This window comes from Triturus cristatus, chromosome 3_2 (genome assembly GCF_964204655.1).
Source record: "Triturus cristatus chromosome 3_2, aTriCri1.1, whole genome shotgun sequence".
Lineage (NCBI taxonomy): Eukaryota > Metazoa > Chordata > Amphibia > Caudata > Salamandridae > Triturus > Triturus cristatus.
Genome location: NC_140584.1, coordinates 959,021,944 through 959,046,053, shown reverse-complemented (window position 1 = coordinate 959,046,053; position 24,110 = coordinate 959,021,944). Strand labels below are relative to the sequence as shown.

Sequence of the window (24,110 nt, the reverse complement as noted above, 5' to 3'; positions counted from 1 at the left end):
TGGAGGACGTGCTGCCCCTGTGTCCGGAGGAGGTCCGGACGCGTCTTACCCAGGCTTTGGCCGATGGGAGGGATGCAGCACGGCACGCCATACGATGTGGGCTTGACACCACGGACTCGCTGGGTCGGGCGATTTCAACCACGGTGGCGCTCCGCCGCCACGCCTGGATGCGGTCCACGTCATTTTCCGGGGATGTCCAGACCACCCTCATGGACATGCCCTTTGATGGCACTCGCCTGTTTGGTGAGAAGGCGGACAGTGCGCTGAACCGCTTTAAGGACTCCCGGGCTACGGCCAAGTCCTTGGGCCTCTCGGCTCCGCGGGCGCACACCTCCGCTTTTCGCCCCTTTCGTGGCCAAGGAAGGGGCGCCTCCTCCCGTCCGCAAAGCCACCAGCCGCAGAACCAACCTGCGCGCGGTCGCGGACGTGGCTTCCGCCGTGGCGGAAATGGAGGCCGACGTGGTCAGCCCACTTCCACCCCTGCAGCATCCGCCTCAAAGCCCTCCTAGTCCGAGCTTTCAGGCCCATACCACGCCAGTGGGCGGCAGAGTTCGCCATCACCTGCTCCACTGGCGGTCCATAACATCGGACAGGTGGGTGCTGCAAATCGTCCGAAGGGGCTACTCCCTCCCCTTCGAGACGACCCCTCCAGCCATGCCACCGCAGCACCACCGTATCTCGGGGGATCATTTGCATCTTCTCCGCGAGGAAGTTTCGGCTCTCTTGGCCAAGGGGGCCGTCGAGCGCGTTCCGAGTCCAGAAGTAGGTCGTGGTTGTTATTCCCACTACTTTCTGGTTCCCAAGAAGGGCAAGGGGGGCCTACGCCCTATCTTGGACCTCCGGAACGTCAATGCCTTCCTCCGAAAGGAAAGGTTCAAGATGCTAACGTTGGCTCAGGTTTTAGCTGCCCTAGACCCTGGAGACTGGATGGTAGCGTTGGACTTGCAGGACGCATATTTCCATATCCCCGTCCTGCCGGCCCACCGGCGTTACCTGCGGTTCACGGTGGGCCAAGAGCACTTTCAGTTTACCGTGCTCCCCTTCGGCCTCACCAGTGCCCCTCGGGTGTTCACGAAAGTGATGGCGGTGGTCGCAGCTCATCTGCGCAGATCAGGGGTTCCAGTCTTCCCCTATCTCGACGACTGGTTGTTGAAGGCGGGCTCGCCCCAGGCAGTCGTCTCCCACCTCCAGACTACGGCGGATCTCCTGCATTTGCTGGGGTTTTCCATCAACGTGCCGAAGTCACACCTGAGTCCCTCTCAGAAGCTCCTCTTCATCGGAGCGGTTCTCGATTCGGCGCAGTTCCGGGTCCATCCACCGGAACAGCGGGTCCGGGATATACGGGCCCTGATTCCCATCTTTCGGCCTCTATCCCGGGTTTCGGTCAGGCTAGTGTTGCGGCTTCTGGGGCTGATGGCCTCCTGCATCCTACTAGTGCATCACGCCAGGCGGCGCATGCGGGCTCTGCAGTGGGACCTGAAGTTTCAGTGGGCCCAGCATCACGGCAACCTGTCCGACCATGTCTTGATCTCGGAGGGCACTGCACAGCAGTTGCAGTGGTGGCTCACGGACCGCGAGTGGGTCAAGGGCAAGAGCCTCTCCCTTCCCCAACCAGAGCATGTCGTAGTGACGGATGCGTCCCTCCTGGGATGGGGTGGCCATATGGGAGAGGCGGAGATCAGAGGCCTCTGGTCTCCGGCGGAGTCTCGTCTCCACATCAACCTGTTGGAGTTGAGAGCGATCCGGCTTGCACTGAAAGCCTTCCTTCCCTCTGTCAGGGGAAGTGTCGTGCAGGTGTTCACGGACAACACCACCGCCATGTGGTATTGCAACAAACAGGGCGGGGTGGGGTCGTGGACCCTTTGTCAGGAGGCTCTGCGCCTCTGGACGTGGCTGGAACACCAGGGCGTCACCCTAGTGGTTCAACATCTGGCGGGCTCTCTGAACGCCAGAGCAGACGAACTCAGCCGCAGGTGCATGATGGATCACGAATGGCGTCTGAACTCCGAAGTGGCGCAAGGTCTCTTTCAGCAGTGGGGAGAGCCTTGGTTAGATCTATTCGCCACCGAGGAGAACGCGCAATGTCAGCAGTTCTGCGCGTTGGAATTTCCAAGGCGGCACTCGCTCGGCGACGCTTTTCGTCACGAGTGGAGTTGCGGTCTGTTGTACGCCTTTCCGCCTATACCACTTCTGCCCAGAGTGCTGAAGAAGATCAGGCACGACCGGGCCCAAGTCATCTTGGTGGCTCCGGATTGGGCACGAAGATACTGGTATCCCGAGCTACTCAGTATGTTGACCGATCCCCCGATACGTCTGCCCCTTCGGGAGGATCTTCTGTCGCAGCAGCAGGGGACGGTCCTCCACCCGAACCTGTCCAGCCTCCACCTCCATGCGTGGAGATTGAGCGGCGGCAGTTGATGCCATTTGACTTGCCTCCTGAAGTCTGTGATATCATTCTGGCAGCCAGGCGTCCCTCCACAAAGTCGGTATACGCCTGCCGGTGGAACAAATTTGTGGCATGGTGCACAGCAAAGGCTGTGGATCCCCTTTCCGCCCCTCTTTCTGAGGTTCTCCTCTTCCTTCTTTCTCTGGCCCGGCAGGGCTCTGCCCTGGGCACCCTGAAAGGTTATCTTGCTGCCATCTCCGCCTTCTTGCGGCTTCCTGATCAGCCTTCTCTTTTCAAGTCCCCTGTGGTTACACGCTTTCTCAAAGGCATTACACACACGTTCCCTCCTGTCCCTTTTGTAATGCCTCAGTGGGACTTGAATCTGGTATTGACATTCCTGATGTGCGCTCCCTTCGAGCCTCTTCACAATTGTCCTCTTCGTCTTCTGACTCTTAAGACTGCTTTTCTGGTAGCCATCACCTCGGCTAGACGGGTGAGTGAGCTCCAGGCTTTATCTTCAAAGCCTCCTTTTCTCTCTGTTCATCCGGACAAGGTTGTCCTTCGGCCTCGTCCCTCCTTTCTTCCTAAAGTGGTGACTCCATTTCACCTTGGGCAGTCTGTCACCTTGCCCACCTTCTTTCCGCCTCCGCATCCTTCCAAAGAGGAAGAGAGGCTCCACCGTCTGGACCCAAAACGTGCGCTCTCCTTTTATCTGGACCGCACAAAACAGTTCCGGGTGGACGACCAGCTTTTTGTTGGGTACGTGGGCGCTAAGAAGGGGAAAGCTGTGCACAAACGGACCATCTCTCGGTGGGTCGTTTTGTGTATAAAAATTTGCTATTCCTTGGCTAAAAAGGACCCTCCTGTTGGGCTGCGCGCCCATTCTACTCGGGCCACGGCGGCTACTACTGCCTTGGGACGGGGAGTCCCTTTGCAGGACATCTGTCAGGCGGCAACGTGGGCTTCGCTACACACGTTTGCCAGGCATTATTGCCTTGACAGCCAAGTCCGGAGGGATGGCTTCTTTGGCCGTTCTGTCCTCCAGGACTTTCTGGTGTGATCTTGGTTCGCAGACCCACCACCGGGGATGGTATTGCTTGGGTATCTATTCTAAGGTGAGGAATCTAACTAACGTGTTTCTTTCAGATGAACAAGTTACTTACCTTCGGTAACGATGTATCTGTAAGAAACATTAGTTAGTTAGATTCCTCACCGACCCTCCCATCCTCCCCGTTCTGCGAACTGACATCTAGGGTTAAGGTTGTCCTTTCAGGCCCCTAGATTTTATTTTTGGCACCAGTGTCGGTCTTTGCATGGCTCTGCGTTCCTGGCGCGGAAGGCTATGTACAAGAACTGACGTCAGCGCGCGAGTGCGGCGTCTAAGTACTCCGACGACGTCATCCCGGCGCACGACGCCGACGACGGACGCGGAGCCGCAGACGACGCCTAGCGACGCGCAAGGGGTATTGCTGACGAAAAATCTTCCGGATCCAGTCTGACGCCTGGGGATATTCTAAGGTGAGGAATCTAACTAACTAATGTTTCTTACAGATACATCGTTACCGAAGGTAAGTAACTTGTTCTTTGGTGCCAAAATGTCCACAGCTGGCTCTCCGTTCTCGCTTCTTTGTCCTCTTCCTCTTGTGTCTGAGTATCTGGTATCAAAAGTGCCACATAAATACTCACTTTAGGGGCATTAAGGGAGCGTAAGGCAATACCCAATGGGCTACTTACCTTTGGGGTGCCTACACCCCTTATATGACGACTTCCCGTGGGGAGTGGGCATAACCCTGACCCACTGTAATTTCATCAAAAAACAAGATGGTGGAATTCTACTTTTTGTGTTCACTTCAGGTAGACCATCTAAGGGGTGTAACTAGTCTGATGGTGCACACGCCTCCTTACTATCTAATTTTCTACCTGTCCTTGTGCCAAATGAGCCCTGGGCAAGGGATGGCATTTCCCCAGTCTGAGGGATGTTGGGGGTGCATATCAAAGGCAGCAGAATCCTTTGAATCCTCCTGCCATAATATGCTGATTACTAACCATCCTGCTTGGAGGAGGTAACAACACCTCTGGCCAGAGCAGGCATTGTTTCTAAACTCAGAGCATGGGCTTTCACCTCCAAGGGGTCTGTGTTGGCAGGCTGGTCAATACCAGTCAGCCGGCATTCCTGGAGATTGGTAGGTTTTCAGGGAGCACCTCTAAGGTGCCTTCTGGGTGCATGTCTGAATAAATCCACTTATGAAGACAATGTGTTTGATATTCAGTGAAGCCATTATGTAGCTGGGGAACTCGTACTGACCAGTGCCCAGTACATATATACGTAAGATGGCTTCCCTCTTCACTTGTACTATCTAGTAATTGAACTAGACAGCACAGGGGCATATCTGCTCATGCAGATATGATCACACATGTAATAAAGTGAACCCTACCTTAGGGCTAGAAGACCTGCTGTAGGGGTGACTTACATATATTGCATGTGGAGGCAGGGCAAATAGGGTGTGTGCCATGTTGTGTTTCCACATTTGTCAGCACCATTTCACGCAGCTTACAATAGCAGTTTACATGAGTTTGGTGGTGGGTCCATTAGGGGGACACAGTACATGCTGCAACCTTAGGGACCCTCCTTAGTACCCATGCCCTTGGTCCCAGGGGTACCATTTACTAGGGCCTTAAAGAGGTACTAAAGGCCTTGCCAGTAGGGAAACAATTGCACAGTTACCTTGTTTTAGGCAAAGGGCGCTGGGGACCTGGTTAGCAGGCCTGCTGCAGGGGTGACACCCATTTTTCATGCGATGTCTGGGGACATGGCACACCTGGTGTGTGCCAAGTCCGGTTTTCACTTTTGTCTACACCTTTTTTACGCAGCATGTGATGGCAGTTTGCATGAGTTTAGTGGTGGGTCCCTGAGGGTGGCACAATACATGCTGCAACCCTGAGGGACCCTCTTTAGTACCCATGCTCTAGGTACCAGGGGGTACCATTTACTAGGGACTTACAGTGGTGTTAAAGTCCTGCGCCAATTGTAAAACAATCAGACATACTTTGTTTTAAAGGATAGAGCACTGGCACTGAGGTCTGGTTAGCAGGTCTCAGTGCACTGTCAGAGTTGAAAACCACCATCTAGGAGCTAAAGTGGTGGCAACAAGTGTGTCGGGGGGGGGGGTATTACAACAAAACCTCAATTTCCTACACTTTGTCTCGTTGTTCTTGTGGGTTTTGATGTGAGTAACATGATGTGAGTAACATGATGTGAGTAACATGATGTGAGTGACTTGATTGAGAAGTTATTGGAACGCTCTCTATGCCTTAAAGGTGAAACTCTTGTCTTCATCTGCGCTTATGTGAGGAATTTTGGGTGATTGGATACCCGGGAGATCTTTTAGGTGCAGGGGAGAAATTAAGATTGGTAGATTGATTGGACTGTGGTAACTGGTAAAGCTGCAGTACAGTGTTGGATGTCTCCAAGTTTTAGAGCCTGTGCATAAAAAGCTTAGTGACATTCAGGTCTCAGTTGAAATCTGGTGTTTGATATGTTGTGGTCCTGCAGCTCAAGTGGCCAGGGTGAAGTGTGGTTCGCTTCTGATTCTCTGGAACCAGAGGAGAGGAACGTCTCTGTCTTTGTATACCCATAGACTCTCTGAAGTTGCTGACATTTTGTTTATAAAACAGTGTCCTCTGAAAATGCATGGTTTTGTGAACCTGATGCCCAGAAATATACCAAAGGAGCGGATATCTCGAACTTGAATGGTTGTTAAAATGTCTTAGTTTATTTGGAATTCAAGATTGCCTTTGACTCTGAACTTTTCCTACAAATCTTTTATGAGCATGAAGAGTCTTTTCAGAAAGGTAGCTACTAATGCCATGTACTTACAACATTTTGGAGAAATTGACTTGTCCCGAAAAACAGTATATGGGACTGGTGTTGCTGGTGAAGAGTTTGAAAAAATGAATCTTGTCGTGCTCGAAATGAATAGTTTATGGATATATAGGTCTTGCCGTCCAATCCAGTCCTCCCACTGTAAATGTTGTGCTAGTATCCAGATTTTTTTTTGGTCCATTTGTTTGCAGTTTTGATAAATAATATAAGTTGGTATACCGACCTTGTGCCTTTTCTTTTACGAAGATGCTGCACAAGTAAATCCCCTACAGTTTCTCAACCATATTTTCCTGAACAAGAGATTTATATTCCACTCCAGCTGTAAGGTATCAACATCCAAGATGCATTGCTTTGTGAGGAATGTGAAATTGGAGCTTGTAACCAGTCTGCACACTTTCTTGCACCCATTTGTGTTCTGTTATACACTGCCATGCTGGGAGATGGTTTGGTGTATTTACTTACTTCGTAGCCCAGGCAGTGTAGACACAAAGATGGTTGCTAGGGCTTTTCTCGGTGCTAACGAAAATTGTTGTTTCCTTTACCTCCCTTGGATTATTTTAATTTTTGTTGATAGAAGCAGACTTTTGTTATTGTTTTTGGTGCTGTTGTTGTCTCTGCAAGTAGGGTGTATGAACGTGCTGGGGGTAGAAGCATCTCCCATACCTTTTGAACTGAATCCTGTGGAATGGATTCGTTTGTGTAATCTCAATGCCTTTAGAGCCTGCCTATTTTTGCATTGTCTAGAGTGCTTTTGTTTGGCAGCTCACTCATCAGAAGACAATGAACGTTGGTTGTATGGTCTTGCAAGTCGGCAGATATTTTCTAATGTTTGTAAATATGGAAGAAGATACCATTATGTGGAGTGATCTCTCCTTATATTAATGCTCTTTTTTTCGTCCTCTAATGCAAGTGTTGCAATTTTTGTGTGATTGAGTTTGAAAAGCCCTTACGATTGCATTCCCACTTGATCCTTTTAATGGAATTAAATGTCAGTTTCAAATTAAATTACAAATCAGTATGATCTTTTCCTTGCAAATTTGAACAATGTCTAATGTTTCCGGAAGGATTCTTGATATTTGTAGGCTATATCGTAATATGGTCAGCTGCTCTCCAAATATTCTGCAGCCTCCATAGGTCTGTCTCTTTAAGGAAATCGGTCTGTACCGTACAGGACTTGTAGACTTTTTGTTAAGATTGATATCTAAATAATTTTTGATATTTCTGTACCACATCTTCGTTTGGATACCTATTACCTACAGCTCTTGATTCCTACTATATTGCACATTTTGCTTTCTCAGGCTTTGATGTTCAGTTATAGTCTGAAAATTAGGAAAGCAAGCATTGGCAATCGTATGTTGCAAGTTATGTAGTTGGGGAAAGAGGCATTAATGCAGTTGCATAAATACCTCAAATGACTCAAAAGCGGCAAGTTTTGCTGAAATAAGATGAGTGCAGAATTTGGCTTCAGTTTGCTTTGAATTTGAAATAATCTTTACTAGTATACATTGCACTGCACAGGTCTGGTAGACCAAACCTCAGACACAATAAGGATAAGGAAAATTTACCCTCACTAATGATGCAAAGTATTTTTAATTTGCAGATACTTTTATTTCTTTCATCTCCAGAGAACCTGAACATATTTTTACCTCTTTTATAGGCTCTTCAAATCCCACAGTAAATCCCACCCCACTTCAGTCACTGCCTAATATATTTATGGAAACAGTCTACATAGTGACTCGTTGAATATCTAACTGGGTGCTAATGGCATTGATTATATGAGCGCATTGGGTGAGGCTAGAATGTTAGTAGTGAGGTGCACATTTTAAAATAACACTGGTCCACCTTATACAGTTTTGAGACATGCCTATTTTGTTAAATGTCCTTCTGTTTTTTGCAGGTTGTGACATTTTGGACAAATGTAATGAGGGGCCCTTTGCCAAGAGCCCTGCAGAGTGAGCAACATCCTACCTTGCAAACAAGTGCATGCGATGCTCTTTCCTCCATTTTACCCGAGGCTTTCAGCAAACTGCCGGTAAGTGTGATGTACATTGAGTCAATCTACACACCTGCTGTATGGTTAAGTCAAGATATGGGTACTCGGCCATTGATGTGTGGCCTGTTAGGCCTGTGGGTTGGCAGATGCCACGCCCTCCGCCTTCCTGATGTTGCCCCACCCAGTGTATTTAAAAATGGCTTCCTGCCTCTTTTGGAATTGGATTTGTCCATGCAGATGATGCATTTTTGGCTAAACTGAATGCCAGGCAACCACCATGCCCCTCAACAGTTTTTTGTTCCAGAAAAAGACACACCAAAAGTAAGCCTTTTCTTGAATATCCTGCCAGTGACTGCCAGACTTGGCCTGATCACCCAAACTTGGAAAACCAGTGGTGGGTGCCATCCCTAGAATGGTCAGGACAGCCACAACTGTGACACGGAAGCTTTGTGACAGATATTGTGCTATGTCAAAGATTTCCTATGGTGAAACTAGTTAAGGCTTAGAATTCAGAAACCTGACAGTTCTTCCACCTCTAAATGATATAGGTAAAATACAGGTTTGGCAGGCGGCATTCTTCCAGTTTGCGATGGGGCTCCCACTTCCCTAAACAATAATTGAGAACAGTTGTGTCCTTTCTTTAGGACTGTTTGAATTTTAGGATATGGCAAGTGACAAATATGAAAGCTAATTCTTCTAAAGGAGGCCAGTATGCTTTAGATGTGTATCTCGTGGTAGTAGTTGCCTATCAAGCAATCTTAAACCGTGTTGTGACATAAATAACAGGTCAGTACAATTCACAGTACTTATAATTACACTGACTTATGCTCTACATGTTCTCCACTTCTGATAGCAATACATTAATATGAAAGCCATTTCCTAATACAGATGTTTGTGTGTCAACTTCTAAGCTAGACTTGGGGGAGATACTGTCCATGCTGATCTGGTCCCAGAACTGAATCCAGGGATGGAGCCCTCTGCTCCACTTATGTCTTTTATTGCCCGTGCACTTACGCAGCGCAAATCTCCACTTGTACCAAAGCAATTCAGTCCATCTTCTAGAAAGACTCCACTTGGGCTCCCTATTGTGCTCCTAAGGGGCTCACAGAGCCTTTGGGACCTCTGACTAAGCATTAGCTGGCAGCACAAGCCCTAGGGCTGGCCGAATCACTCTCTTAACCGAAGGCCTTGCCAGCTGTTGCCATCAGCGCTGTCTCCGATACCTCCACTACCACCTTGATTAAATGTAATTGGCCAGCAAGGGGATCATTTAGAAATATTAATCTCGGATAAAAAGTAAATGGTCTGTCCCAGAATGGTGACAAGCAGAATTGATATTTCAACACCATGGGTCAATGTATGTAAAGTCTACTCTTTATATTTATGGAATCAGTCCATCATATAGATCAATTAATTCTGGGATGAAGGTCGAAAGTGTATAGGAAAGAAAGAAAGGGAACCGGCGTAGACCATTCGGTCTCCAGTGTCAGCAGTGCGTGAGACCATCCTCAATACCATACTAGTTAAAGGAGATTTAAGTTGACCCCAAAAGACAAATAGCTAATAATGAAATATTGAAAAAACGTCATTATTTACAGTGGTATGCATGCATATGTGACATAGCAGCCGTTATACTCACACGTGTTACACTGCCACCACAAAGTCAAATGTAGAAGCCTCACTCTAAAGTGATGCCTAACAGTAAATCATACATTATATAGATATTAGACTAAAATAATTGGACTGGATCAAGAAGTGCAAAGCTGAGAGTAATACTTAATAATTTTGCTTAATTTGTGGCGGAAAAACAAGTACTGAGGACAAAGTTCAAAACCAATGCTTACATATAGTTATAAGTGTATGTGAACCTTGCTGGCTTGGGTATTATGATTTGGTAGGCTGGGAATATGAATAGGTGAAAAATAAGTTAATTTGAATACTGATATTAAAAAAATAAGGACTCAAGTGATACACTCACCTAAACAGAATGAATAGGATGTGAGTAAATCAGGCAATTCAGCTTGTAAAGGAACACTGGTAGCAAGATCAAAAGCGGTGAGGAATTATTAAAACAAGGCTGGAAAAACAAAATTGTGAGCATAAGTCAAGCATAATTATATATACATGGAGAGATGGAGGAATCAAGTGGTGCACTCACCTCCAATTACTTAATCAATATTAATTAACTGACACTTCAGCATAACTTCAGCAACTTAGGCCTAGATGCGTTGCACGCCTCTACTCATACAGCCTTAAAAAGGGTGCTAAATTGAGTATGTGGCCACTAGACCGTCACATAAGACGTCAATGTTGGGGGAACTTATGGGTGCAGAATCCAGTAAACCATACTCTACTATTGCATCAAGGGAAGGCTAAACATAAAGCCCATCTGTGAGCTTGTAATTCATAAACTGAAAATAGAGTGCAGAATTAAATGAAAAATTAGACTTTTGCGTGAGGCGGTCAGCCTAAAATTGGATGGTGAAAACACTAGACCGTCTCATATGGGGGCCATTTGTGGGAAAGCTTGAATGGAAGCCGTTAGTGACTAGTACTGCCAAACTAATAATTGGAAGGCAGTGAAATTTGATCAGAGCTTAATTCAAGTGTTCTAGGAAACAAAATAATGTTTGACAGCACTTGATACAGTTGTCAGTGTGTTTAATATTTGATATACAATTGAGGTGACTATTTTGAAGGAGAGTAAGTTACCACAATTCACAAGATATTACCAAAGCGAACATAAATTGCATACAAAAAAAGAGCAAGCATTTATACAATTAAATGATCCGGGGAAATCCAATGCTTAGCACACTTAATTGCTGCGAAGTATCCGAGTTGTTGTTTGCCCTGTCATGTCCAAGGATAGGCTAAGGACTTCATGCACATGCTAGATTAGTGTGAGGCTGGGACCAAAAAAAAAAGAAAACCAGGATAACAAAATTCTCAATTTGGTGTTCAGGGTATAGGAACACAACAGCTAGAAGAAGTGGGAAACTTCTCATACCGGGTTGTTCTGATCTTTAAATACATTACGTGTGCTCCTATACATATACAGCAAAGAGTAAAACTTCACCAGTGGCGATGAGAGTGCAAGGTCTGGAAGAAGGCATGGAAATCACATTGACGCCTGGTTTACCACCATTTTTCGTAATCCAACATATTGAGCTGAACTGTGGATCCTAGACAAAGCTGCAAGTCAACTAGCAATCTTTGAAACAAAATGTTGTTAGTCACTTAACTTGATAACCACCCCAACAATTACAACTAATGAGTGCCATTGGCTATTCATTGAGAGTTAATGGAGTGAATACAGCTCCACTTCCATAATCCTCAAAATATAAATGTTTTCAAAGGTTATATGGCATGATGTGAGCATATGGATTGTGTTATGAGCCCCAATGTACCCCAATATAGGCCTAGGTAGTGCATGACCTTACACCTACATTCGTCCTACCTTGCTCTACATAATGGTTCCGGCACTGATCTTTTGCCTTTTGCTGAATAAATGCCATTCAATTTTCTCCAAAACTGTCCTTGTTTATTATGCATGAGGATTCCTAGTATTATATCTTAATCCCCTGCCCAGGACGTACACAGCAGTTTTACCATCATCTGTATAATAACTCTGTAAGAAGTCACTGCTAACGGCTTCCTTGGACGACAGGTCCACTATACATACTGGCAAGCCATTTCATATCTGGGTAGAACTCCTGAGGGCATTTTGTGGGTATAAAAGAACCACATCTTCGCTGGGGAACCAGAGGAGAAGCTTTCACACTGACACTAGATGATGGGGCCCTGGCCTGCAGAAGCTCCAACACGCAGTGGCCTGACATCCCTTGGGGGTGTCTAACTCGAGACCAAGATGGGGTCCTTCATTCTCTCCCATCAGGTGATGGGGTTGGGTCTTTCCTATGGGATTCTTGGGTTTACGCCCACATACATGCTAGGTCGGTGCTTGTAATTTATATATCTGTTTCTGTCTAATGATTGTCGCAGCAAACATGTTTTATACTAGAATGACGCTGGTTCAATAAATGCTTATTGGAAGCGTCCCCATCGTTTATTCTGTATATCTCTCAGAGACAAAGTGAGTATGAGTGACTGAGCGAAAAGTACTGCTCTGTTTCCACGATCCCTGAAGGATCAATGGCTGTCATGTTCGATAGTTGCCAGAAACTATTTATTTCTCCGTAAAGTTAGGGGGTTTATGGTGGCACTGTGAGCTAGTTGGTCTAAAGGCTAACATATCCTTTGGAGGTGTCTGGAATCAGTCTAAACACCAATCCCTTAGTTTATGTTATATAAACACGCAGATCCTATGTATTATGAGGAACTACATGGCAATTGAGAAATTGTCTAAACCACTTGGCAACACAGCAAGAAGTTGAACAACTAAGATTTCTCATAATACTTATTCTAGAGTTTTGAGACATTGCACTGACTAGTAACATCTAAGAAAGTAACAGTAATAGACAGAACACCAATAAAGGAAAATCTCTGGCTGGTCGAGCACAATTACTGATATAATGTCTGTTAAGAATCCTCAACTGTACCTGTCTCAAATTCGTTTTTTGTAGTTATTAGCTTTCTTTCTCCACTATGTCATGTCTCCGTGAGCAGCCACCTTTAGGACTTGCCGCAATTGTCTGTAAAATGCAATTGTTCCTTAACCTTGCTTTCAAAGACCCTGATTTGTTTCGGGAACATGTGCCACGTCATAGAGAAAAGCTTCTGGGGGCAATCTAATTGCAGTTGCATTTCACAGCTACTTTAAAAACATTTACAGAAATAGTAAAATCATAGAAAACTCATGGTGCACCATCCAATTTGTGCAAAAATCTACTTCTTTATTAGCATGTGCACCACATAATTAGTTTATTCTTTATGTACATTACACAATATTGATAGATTTAAGGGTTTTAAGTACTAGCTCATTGTTAACATCCGATGTCCTGTCAATCTAAATTTCAGTTTAATCTCCAGCTCCAAGAGAACAGACCTCTAAGTGCAAAAGTTCCCTCCACATAGGTCTCTAGTGTGGTTATAAATTTAGGTACGAAAGAGAACCACGCCATAGCCCCATATGTTAAGATGAGAGTAGCCTTCCCATGGTAGGTTTGAATGAAGGGCCTTTCCATGGTAAGTTTGAATGAAGGATAAATTGTCATTGCATTTGAGGTCGTGGATAAAGAGGCCTTTTTTCCTTTTCTTTAATAGACATCTGTGACAGGGCACTATCTGAGTGTGCTCCGAGATTTGTATTGATGCAGTGTAACAACACTTAAATAAAATTTAAAAATATTAGGCCAGGTCCAGTACCTTAGTTTCAGTTCTTTAAAACAATTATATCTGATGTCCTCTGAACAAATGACCAATGAACACTCTGACTGGCGTCCCCAATATAATGCCAGGGGCAAAGAAGAGAGCCATTGCAGTGAGATCCTATTAAATGTCCATGCTGAACTGTGTGGAGCTTACCAATTTATTTTCCTATATCTTTAGTATCATTGACTAAGGTATTCTGCTTTGCTGCGTGCAGGAAAGTGGCTTTGCAGGTATTGTTATTCAGTAGTGCCATTAATTTCATACAAGCTGATCCCTGGCAGTCTCCTTCCAGCCATTTAGGTCTAACTTTCGCCTGATTAATAGCTGTGTTTTCCTTGGTCTCTGTCCTGGATCCAGGCTGGTTTAACTTCTATATCATCTTGTTCTGAAAACAGGCTTACTGTTTTATACGCAAGACTGATGCATAGATTTTCCTTGGGTTCAAGAGAAATTGTAAAACGGTAGCTCTTACTTTGTAAAACTGTATGACCACAGTCCAATACAAGATGGACAAAATTGACTAGTGTTTATTACAAGACAAACTGCACTCATGGTTGTTGGTGCAATCTAAGCCCTCTAGGACAGGTGTTTGGTCCACCAGGTTGGGTGACTTCCCAGAGCATTCAAGGGAGGTAGGATTGACAGTGATCTGTGCATTTCCCTTTACAAGCTTCTTCTGTCTTTTGGTCCTGCATCATGAAGCGCCATTCTACCCTGGAAAACCAGAATAATATACTATGGAAATGCCCTATGTTTGGGCTTGCCTCTTGGTAAAACTCAAAATGATTTAGTATGTGGCTGTATGACCATTCCTCCAGGTTGGCAATTGTGATCATGCCAACCTGCTGCTGGCATCACTCCACTAGTTCCCTTTGGAAGCCACAGTCCAATATACGGTCCGCTGTGTGTTCTGTGATGCTTTTTATAGCACTAATCCTTTCATTTTTAAGAAAATCTTAAAAATATCTGTGTATATCCTTTCACTTATCACCTCCGACAGTCTCTAGATATCATTAGCAACAGCTTGGGGGCAGAGATTTCCCTAACAAAGCTCCCAAGCTATGAAACGATCACCTGTTTTCCGTGCACTTGTAAGTCTTATTTTTACTTGGGCTACCTGTGCATTACTTCTCTCAGCACAGGAAACCTTGTGATAGCAGCACAATCTATAAACAAGCTTTTGATATTCTGTGTGGTAATCTGTCTATCATCCGACCACAACAAAGCTCTGGTCTTAATCAAAGCACAGAATTCCTGACAGTCTGGAAGTTGGACGCTGACTTTGCCACAGTGGTAACTGCAAGCACCTCTTTTTGGTGCACATTCCCCACACAGCCATTGTGTGCATTGTGTTGCCATTTGGGTGTAGTTTATGTATGTTGCACTTTAACGAGCAAAAAAATGGCCCATCATACTTAGACACATTTCTTACAGTTATCATAGGTCAAGCTCACAAAAAAGGCAGTGTCTCCATGTTTGACAGTGTTTTGTGTGGAAAGAAGTAGCCTCCAGTTTAACCTGTGTATTCCTAGTCCCTCCCTCATCTCTTTTGCATACTATTAATACATTGTTGTGTACATAATGCATGTAGATTACAGCAGGTAAAGCACCAATTTGTTGCTTATGGGAAGAGGCATATGAATTGCTCTTCTACCCACCCAATACTCTCTTGGCCAGTGACGCAAACTGTGTCAAACCAGCTGACAACTTTATTGTGTGATTCTTTATTTCTAATTGATGACTTAAATTATAAGCAAGTTAGAAAGTCTATTTTTCAATCAAATTTACTTTTAGGATTAATGGGCTTTATAGCAAGCTTAATATCTATTAGGGCATCCCTCTTTTCTTACAACCTCTAAATCTCATTTAGGTGTCACATACTCTTTTTGAAGAGATTGGTGGTAAAATAGTTTGATAGAGCCAGTAGTATTGAAAGAGGATCTACAATAACATACACAACTACGTTTTGTTTAGTCTGGTGATGTCTGGATGGGCATCAGAGTTAAGCAGAAGCTGGTATTTTTTTTTCTTTTGGATAATGTTACAAATAATTTTCTCCTAAAAAGAAAAAAAGGAGTGGGCAAAAAACGGCTCTGGTTTTCAAGCAACTTTGCCATGGTGACCTCATTGTGGCACTTTCTCAAGGTCCAAATGGCAATTGGTTGTTTGGGGAGCAGGATTGCATTATTGAGTAATCCTACAAAGTCCAGGAGAATCAATGTTTATTCTTTTCACAAGGTGCTAACTTAAGTTGTAATCAGTAGGGTTGTTAAGTTTCCTTTTTTGATCTGACTAGTTATACAATACTGACTATGGGCATTCAAAGAATGAAAGTGCTTAATTCACCATTCAAGTTTGTATCCATTACCAGGAAGTTAATCTAATCTCCAGATTGGACTAGAGGTTTTGGTTTCAAGCCCATTTCCCTAACAGTAATTGAAGGTATAATCAGGGATTTTACATACCGCAAGTGATCAGATCTGTTTTTAAATGTATGTTTTCCCTTTTCTCATTCTCTTCTAATCTCTCTCTTCCAGGATGACCTGCAAATACTGTGCATCACTTTACTACTGGGACTGAACAACAGTGAGAACCCACTAGTAAAAGCTGCTGCAGCCCGAGCTCTAGGTGTCTACATTCTCTTCCCGATTCTTCGGCAGGTCAGAGCAATTTTATAAAACTACATTCTGAGCTTAGTGATGTGAAAAAAGTAGTGGGAGTGATCAGACTCTAATCACAAAAGGGAGAGGGTTTTTTTTTAAGTCATCACATGTACCTCCTAGACAATAGAACCAACAACCAATAAAGTAAGGTGGCTGTATTATACCTTTTACAGTAGGGCATTCAAATCACTGGTTCCCTATTTGGGCTTACCAAGTTACTGATTCGGAAGGGGGTGGAAAAAGAAAGACCAGTCTATTGGAAGAGTAGGCTTCACCCACAATATAGGCGATTAAAATTAGGGCAGAAACATGTGCACATAAGTACGTTGGTTTGAGTCATTGCACTCTCACTCCATTGTATAGTTGATTTAGATGCACCAAAGGCTTTTACTATTAAAGGTGACAATCCAGTTATCTCTAGGTACATTCAGTTCAATCTGGAACCCCTGTTTGTCCAGGAAATACCTCATCTAAGAACTCCCTCCATCGGGTCCACCAGTAGGTAGAGTCTGCCCTTTTTGTATTGTCCTACCAGGATGAGGAGAGGTTGCCTATGATGAAGCAGGCCACATTATGTAGGTGAGGCCTCCTCATCCAAAAAATTGGTCATCCATTTTGCAACCCCTTCCAAATCGGGATCTGGGTAAGCCCAAATAGGGACCAGTGATTTGAATACACTGTCGAAAAGGTATCCTACAGCCATTTTACTTTTTTATGTTTTGGAGAGTGATCAAACTGTCAGTAATCAATTTTTTAAATCCTTAAAAAATGTGTTTCGGATCTTCATGTAGTTAGATGGATCTATAATCCTCCTCTTCCCTTCTGAAGCAACGCAAAATGGAAAATGCACCATACTTCAAAATACTTTGACATCCTGATCCTGACATCCTGCTCCCTCTGCAGCATTTTCAGTGACATTGCCTCCCTCTCACCTGGAACACTCATTCGTCCTCATCCTCTGGTATGTCCTTTCCCCAGTCAAACTAAAGATATCATGAACCTGCAGTTTTGATCCCTACACTGCATCAGTTTTGGAACTCATTTATTTACAAGATTAGCCTACTAATTGTTTAAAAATCCTTTTTATCTGTATCTGCTTTTAAGATTATTGAATAGTTGTGGGAGTTTTTATTGCTACATTTTTTAAGTAGCAAAACACCATATACAAATGTTTATACTCATTTATTTTGCCGTTTTAAATAGCATGGACAAAACCCGACGGGTGTCAGAGTGTTACATAAGAACAATTACTAAAGTGTTCTACAGACACAGTTTTGTGATTATTTGTCTATTTGTGCATGCACCGTCCTCTGCGCTTTGTAAATGAGGTGAACCATTTGCCTTCTGTCTAGTCCCTCATATATCGCCTACCTACCTCCCATCATAAATTTCTTTAGGTTAATCAGTGTTCAGGTTTTTATGACTTTCTATAATTTGTCTTGAGTAGATTCACTATTTCATTACCTTTTGTGCCTTTGGATCTTTATAAACATACAAATGCAAAGGCGATGCTGTACTCAAGCACTTTGGCTCTTGCCATAAGAATTTCCCAGATGCTCTGTTGAATTCAGAATGTTTGATGTGCCTATAGATAGATGATGAAGCTCTCTATAAACGGTTCACATGATCACTAAAGAAGGGAAGTGAGCGAGACTGCTGCCCACACCAAAAGAGAAAAGGAAGAAAGGGAAATCTGTTCTCTGTGTCTGCCACTGAGGCATTACATTCTCCCGTGTCCAAGTCACGGCTGACTTGATCAGTCGTTCTTCCAGGTCTGATATTATTGTTATTCTAGCCTCAGACTGGCAATATCCATCTTTGCATCAACAGAGGTCGACTCTATGGAATTCTTCAGCGCTAACTATTCCAGTACAATAAGTGCCTTGTCACAGGGGCTGTCGGTGGGCATGACTATTCCCAGTAACCCATTACACAGTAGACATTGACACTTAGGATGGCATTAAACACAATTAGGATGTTTTTGAAACCCTGAGCTGGCAGAAGACTCAGATGCTACAGGTGTAAGATATCCTTACCTCTAGAATTGCTGCAAGATTATTCCATGCATGGCTTTTCCCTTTTCTCCCTGATGGGGCAGTTGTCGCAGTTGCTGCACCATATAGACCTAGTCAAACGTAGAGACCCAGGATCTTTTGTCATGAAGGTTAAAGGGCCTTAGTGATCTTGGTTAGGTAGAATTTTGCCAAAACTCCCTGGTGGTTTCTCAGGGGTAGCTACCTTTAGTCTTACATGGATTGTGTCCTTTAATACGATCCCTAGCACATGATATCTAATTTACAGCCACTTCTACAGCCATCCAAACATATGAGTATTATAAACTATCAATTCTTCAAAAAAGTGAGGCTATCTACCTTGCCTTTTTTCTTTGATGGTCTCTTAAATTTGTTCTTAAGAAAAGAACCAAGAAGATCCTTAACCATGAGGATATAAATGAAATGGGGGCAGTGATCATACTTAATGGCTGAATGTGGGAAGGCTACTATGGCTTGTTGTAGTGTCTTATTAGATTAAATTCCTTCTAGTTATGATTTTCCGCAAACGTTAACACAGTTCTAGGAGGATTCATTCGTTCCCAGCCAGTAATCCACATCATTGTCAGTGTTTTAAGTGAGTGGACAGTGACTGGGCAGTTATTTCCCTATTTATATAATGCAAGTAGTGCCATAAGGACAGCTTCAATGAGCATACTAATAATAAGTAACTCCTAAACATATGTGCAGCAGCATATTTATGGAGAGACAGTGAACTTAAAACAAAATAAAATAGCATTGCATAAACTGCACATGAGTGTGAGGCACTGTAGGAAAGTGGGTTTCTGTTGCAGTAACCCCCCACTTGTTGCCAGACTACTGATGCACTTTTTCTTGGTGTGCCCTGGGTTCCTGCCAGTCAGGTTCCCAGGGCCTGTGTTCTTTCCCCAAAACTAACCCAATTGGCATCTCTGGCCACAGGTCACCCCTGGTAAATGGTACCACAGGTACCCAGGATCTGTTACCAGGGAAGACCTCTAAACCTAATACCTTTACACACACACACTGCCTTTGCAGGCTGCGTGTTTTGGTGCAGAACAAAGTAAAGAGTCGACATGGCACACATCCCTGTGTGCCATGCCCACAACCCACTGCCCTGGCATAGATCAGTCACCCCTCTAGCTGGGTGCCCTATGCCAGTGATGAGGGTACAGGTGCATGAGCCCTGTACCCCTACAGTGTCTAAGCCCATTCTTAGGCATTGTAAGTGCAGTGCTGCCGTTAAGAGTATATGGTGCTGGGAGCTTGTCATTATGAACTCCACAGCACCATAATGGCTACACTGAAAACTGAGAAGTTTGGTATCAAACTTCTCAGCCCATTAAACCCACACTGATACCAGTGTGGGATTTGATGAAAAATGCACACAGAGGGCATCTCAGAGATGCCCCCTGAAAAACGACCAGCCTCTGGTGGGTTCCCTGACTGGTACACACCAGCCTGCCACCACGTGACATGTTTCTGGACCCCTAGGGTGGGAGCCTATGCTCCCTGAGCCCAGAAACAAAGCCTTTCCTGGGCGGAGGTGTTCACACCTCCCCCAGGCCAGGAAGAGCCATGGCAGGGGAGCTTTAAAGGCCTGGCAGCCTTTGTAATGCGACCCCCAGCCTCTCCTGCTATCAGATGTAGGCCCCCTTCCTGTCTCCCCTCCCTTTCGGCGGGAAGACGGGCGGGAAAAACTAGCCAGCCCAGGAGGTGTACCCACCTCTGCCAACTCCACCCCTCAGGTGGGGGAGGCAAGGTGAGGCCTACTCTCCAGTGCTCGCCATCTTGCAGATGGCAGGCGCTCCCCAATCAGGAACAGGGATTGTGCTCACTACCCCACGTGGGGTGAGCACCCCAAGGGTGTAGTCACCCTAAAGTCAGTAGCCCATTGGCTACTGACCTCAAGACCCCTAAGACGCCCCCTAAATACAGTATTTAGGGGGCAGCCCTGAACCAAGAGGGCAGATCCAGCCTACCTACAAGAAGAAACGAAGAAGGAGGACGAAGAGCCGTGCAGAGCTAACAAGAGGATGACGCCCACTGACTTGGCCCCAGCCCTACAGGCCTTTCTCCCCTCGAAACTGATCCTGCAAAATCCCGGCGTGTCCAGCAGCCAGCAACCTCACAAACCCCGGAGGACCTGCCTGACTTCACTTTTCAGCCTGTTTCTCCCATGTGTTTAAACTGCGGCCTCTGGTGCCAGCCACTCTGCACCCGCCGAACCCGGCCCGAGCTCGAGTGGAAAAACACCACGAGGAGGTCCCCCCGAGGATCCTGACCCGAGATCCGGCGACCCCTGACCTGCCTCAAGCCTCCAGACGACGCCTGCAGCCTCAATCCAGAGGACCCCCCCTACCGCTGTTGCAGGGATTCTGCTTATACACAGAACTATGCATAGAACCCCAGGACCTCAGTGAATTGTGGTGTACCAGAAACTCACCTCAGAACCCAGAACTCAGTATCCGGCTAGCATAAGTGTCCCATTCGTTATCCGAGATTTGGCTCGGCGATCCCAATGAAAAGACAACCCAGAACAAGCTACTCAGTGTACTCTCAGGAATGGTGGGAATCGGAAATACCTGTTCGTATATTATTCTCACATCAGTCCACAACAAGAATCAACACAGACACGGTGAAAATAAAAAGAGTTTATTTTTATAGACCACATGTCCTAAGATGCAGTACTTTGGCTAATACAAGCAGACAAATGATTATAATCAAAACCATCAGCATCGTTACAATACCATAAAATATAAAAGGAGTGATCATGTTATAAATGACAGTGGATACTACCACCTTCCCTTTACTAAGAAGCTAATATTATTATTATGCTAATAAAAGGTCTCTTAGGCTTGAATGGGGGACCCCATACCTCAAAAATCAGCTTAGTGAAATCACATCACAGGAGCATCAGGAGTCTTCTCGCAGGAAGGCTCGTCTTCGGTCTGAATATTAAACATGATGTCTGCAATATTAAAAGCCCCAGCTTTCAGGTATTCGCAGCTGCCTGTGTGTTATGGCTAAATAGTGGGTCGATCAACCTAGAGTGGAAAACATGCATTGTCTAACAACCCAGACTGTTTGTCACACCATGTACAGACCAAGGTCGCTGCGCAGAGGTCGGGATGGTAACCACAGATTGCTCTCATGTGAGGCAAAGCTCGAGTCAGCAGTTTGTTTAATCAATAACGTGTAAACGCAGTGTCGTGCGCAAAAGCAGCAAGATGGCTTTCTAACATCTACGTGGTTATGCTAACTTAACAATGCATGGACGTATTAAGGGAGTCCTTACTACATGCCCCCTTGATCGAATCACTAACCAGTAGGGAAGAAATGAGAGAACGCAGAGTTAAATTTCGACAGAGCAGGACAAGGCGAATTCAAATTGAAATCAAGCAAAAAAAATATAAAAAACCTCAAAAAGGGGAAAGAAAAAAAATCAAAAAGGATGCTGCTTTATCCAGCACTCCAAAGTCACAGGTAACGTAAGGTTCATGACATGGCGGAAAAAGCATAGCAGAAGACAGTTCACTCAATCCATGAACGTGTATGCAGCATACATAGCAACAGCTTCCAACAGAAAATCGTTGGCACTGCCACCAAAAGTTTCAGCCATCCAGTTAATCAAAGAAAAGGAACATACATGTTCTTCAATAAGCGGAGCCTCTAGCACGATCAGAGGGCAACCGACGTGTTCCTCCAGATAGCTCATATTCAAGAAGTCATAATCAGCCCTTGCGATGTCCCAATTACCCAGGATGCCATGCTCCGCACCACAGGCCATAATCCGAACACCAGAACAGGCAAACTCGTGAGACACTAAGGGTCTCATCAGTCGATCATAATCCGGCACCGGAGACACCGTGTTGTTTAAGCACAAATCCAGAGGCCATTCAAAGGGACAATCTAGGCAGTGAAAGACAGGTTGCACGCAGGTGAAGCAGGAATACCGGAAGGATAATCCATAAGCCAGGCTCAAAGTCGCCAATGGCAGCGTACCATAATAGTCAAGCATCCTGTCACGAAGAAGATGCAGCCGGGACAGGTTGTCGTGTGGCACAGGAAGAGCAGCCATTTCGTATAACGAAAAGTAAAAGCAGCACACCTGCCACCAGCGCCAGAAGCAGCGGGACACCGCCAAAGATGCTCGAAAAAATAGAATGAAAAATTGCCGGAATCACACCAAAAATAGTTTGGAAGGAGGCCACGAGGCCTGAGCCCACAAGTTTAAAAAAATGAGCCAGGCCAGTTGTTGACGAGGCATTGAAAATTGTTTGGATCAAAGCACCAAAATGTAGGGGGAGGTCAGTATTCAAAAGCGCCTGCACCTCAGTGCGCGTATTTGCCACGTGAAGGACAAATGTTTCTCTGGAGGAAGTAAATGGCACCTCCTTTTGGGACAATAGAGCTCTTATTCTGCTCATCTTGTTGAACTCTGCTTTCAAGGTCGGAATCGAAGGCCAGATGGAAACATCCAGCCGCCCATGCGGGGGTGGAAATAGAACATTATTGCAGCAGACTACTCTCTGCGATACAGTTACTATATATGGGATTCCCACTAACATCCCGCAGCAAGCTTCATTATTCAAAATTAAATAACTGCCGTTTGCAAGCAGCGTGAAAGACGGTGTAATTACTGGCACTGGGATACCTTTGAGGACGCAGGCCAAATTCAGGGCGTGTACATTGCATGCACCGTGTAACTGAATGTGCCTACATACTACAGAATGATCAGGTGTCGAGGTACACTCCTCACCTTTCAGGTAAACCTCTGTACCGTCTCTTGTACATCTATACGTAAAAAGGAGTGACCAAACCTCATGCAGGAACGCGGTACCCAACTGTTCATACCTTCCCAGGGCATAGTGTTTCATGCATGACGTAAATTTAAAAAGCGCGAAAGGGAGCGTGTTCAACCCATGTACTAACCACATGGCCAAATTCAATTCCGCCACAGAGAAAGGTAACGGCTCCAACTTTTCAATGTGTAACAATGAATATGTAGCATCTTTCATGGACATGAACTGTTGCTTTACAGTAAGGTTAAAGGGAAGGAATAATGAGGTCGTATTCAGATAGTCCCAGGGGACCTTTCCTGCCTTTAACGTTTGTAACGTCCATGCAAACTGCATAACAGAACGCAACTGGTTTTGACCATGGTACAATACAGACAGATCATCATGCACAATATCAACAATTGAAGAAACAATATTGTCTAATGTATAAATTCTGGAAGAAAGAGTGTTAATGCTGTTATCTATAATGGCTAATACCTTTTCCATATTTGCTTGGACAATAGCCCTCAATCTAGAAGCCGCTTCAATTTGCGACAATTTCCATACTTCGTTGTAAATAGCATACGCCCACCTCTTTGATCTGCCACCTACAGGACCTTTAACAAAATCATTCAAATCTATTTTGTCATGTAATTTTGATAAATGAACTTTGACAGATGCCAAGGTGGAATGTCGCAGCCAGGATTGACATAATTTTCCTACAGAGTAGGTAGTTACTGTATGAGAGGACTCAAACCCAGGGTCTACGCGTTGAGTATACCCCGGTTTCAGACCTAGAAAACGACGTTGACAGGTATCGGAACTGCTTTGCCAAATTAACCACCCTTCACTACTAAATTTCGAAATATTGAAAGATGTATTAGAAACTAATGACTGCAAAACAGGAAGGGACAGATCTGTTTGGTTATCCCAATTCGGGTAAGCGCCCAGATCCGGAACAGAGGGGAAATTTAGTTTTTTAGTAGTGGCCAATCCGAGACAGGTGGTCTGGAAGATGGTTGAATTCAAAAACAACATATGAT

The 24,110-nt window shown here is 44.9% G+C and overlaps 1 protein-coding gene across 3 annotated transcripts in view; it reads left to right on the top strand.

The window, feature by feature from the left end:
• HEATR6 (HEAT repeat containing 6) overlaps positions 1-24,110 on the top strand; it is a 403,026-nt gene that overhangs the window by 220,728 nt on the left and 158,188 nt on the right. For all 3 annotated transcript variants that reach the window (XM_085649503.1, XM_085649501.1, XM_085649502.1), the window contains 2 exons: positions 8,167-8,301; positions 16,131-16,253. In XM_085649503.1, the coding sequence (XP_085505629.1) occupies positions 8,167-8,301; positions 16,131-16,253 (258 nt within the window). The remainder of the gene's footprint in view (positions 1-8,166; positions 8,302-16,130; positions 16,254-24,110) is intronic.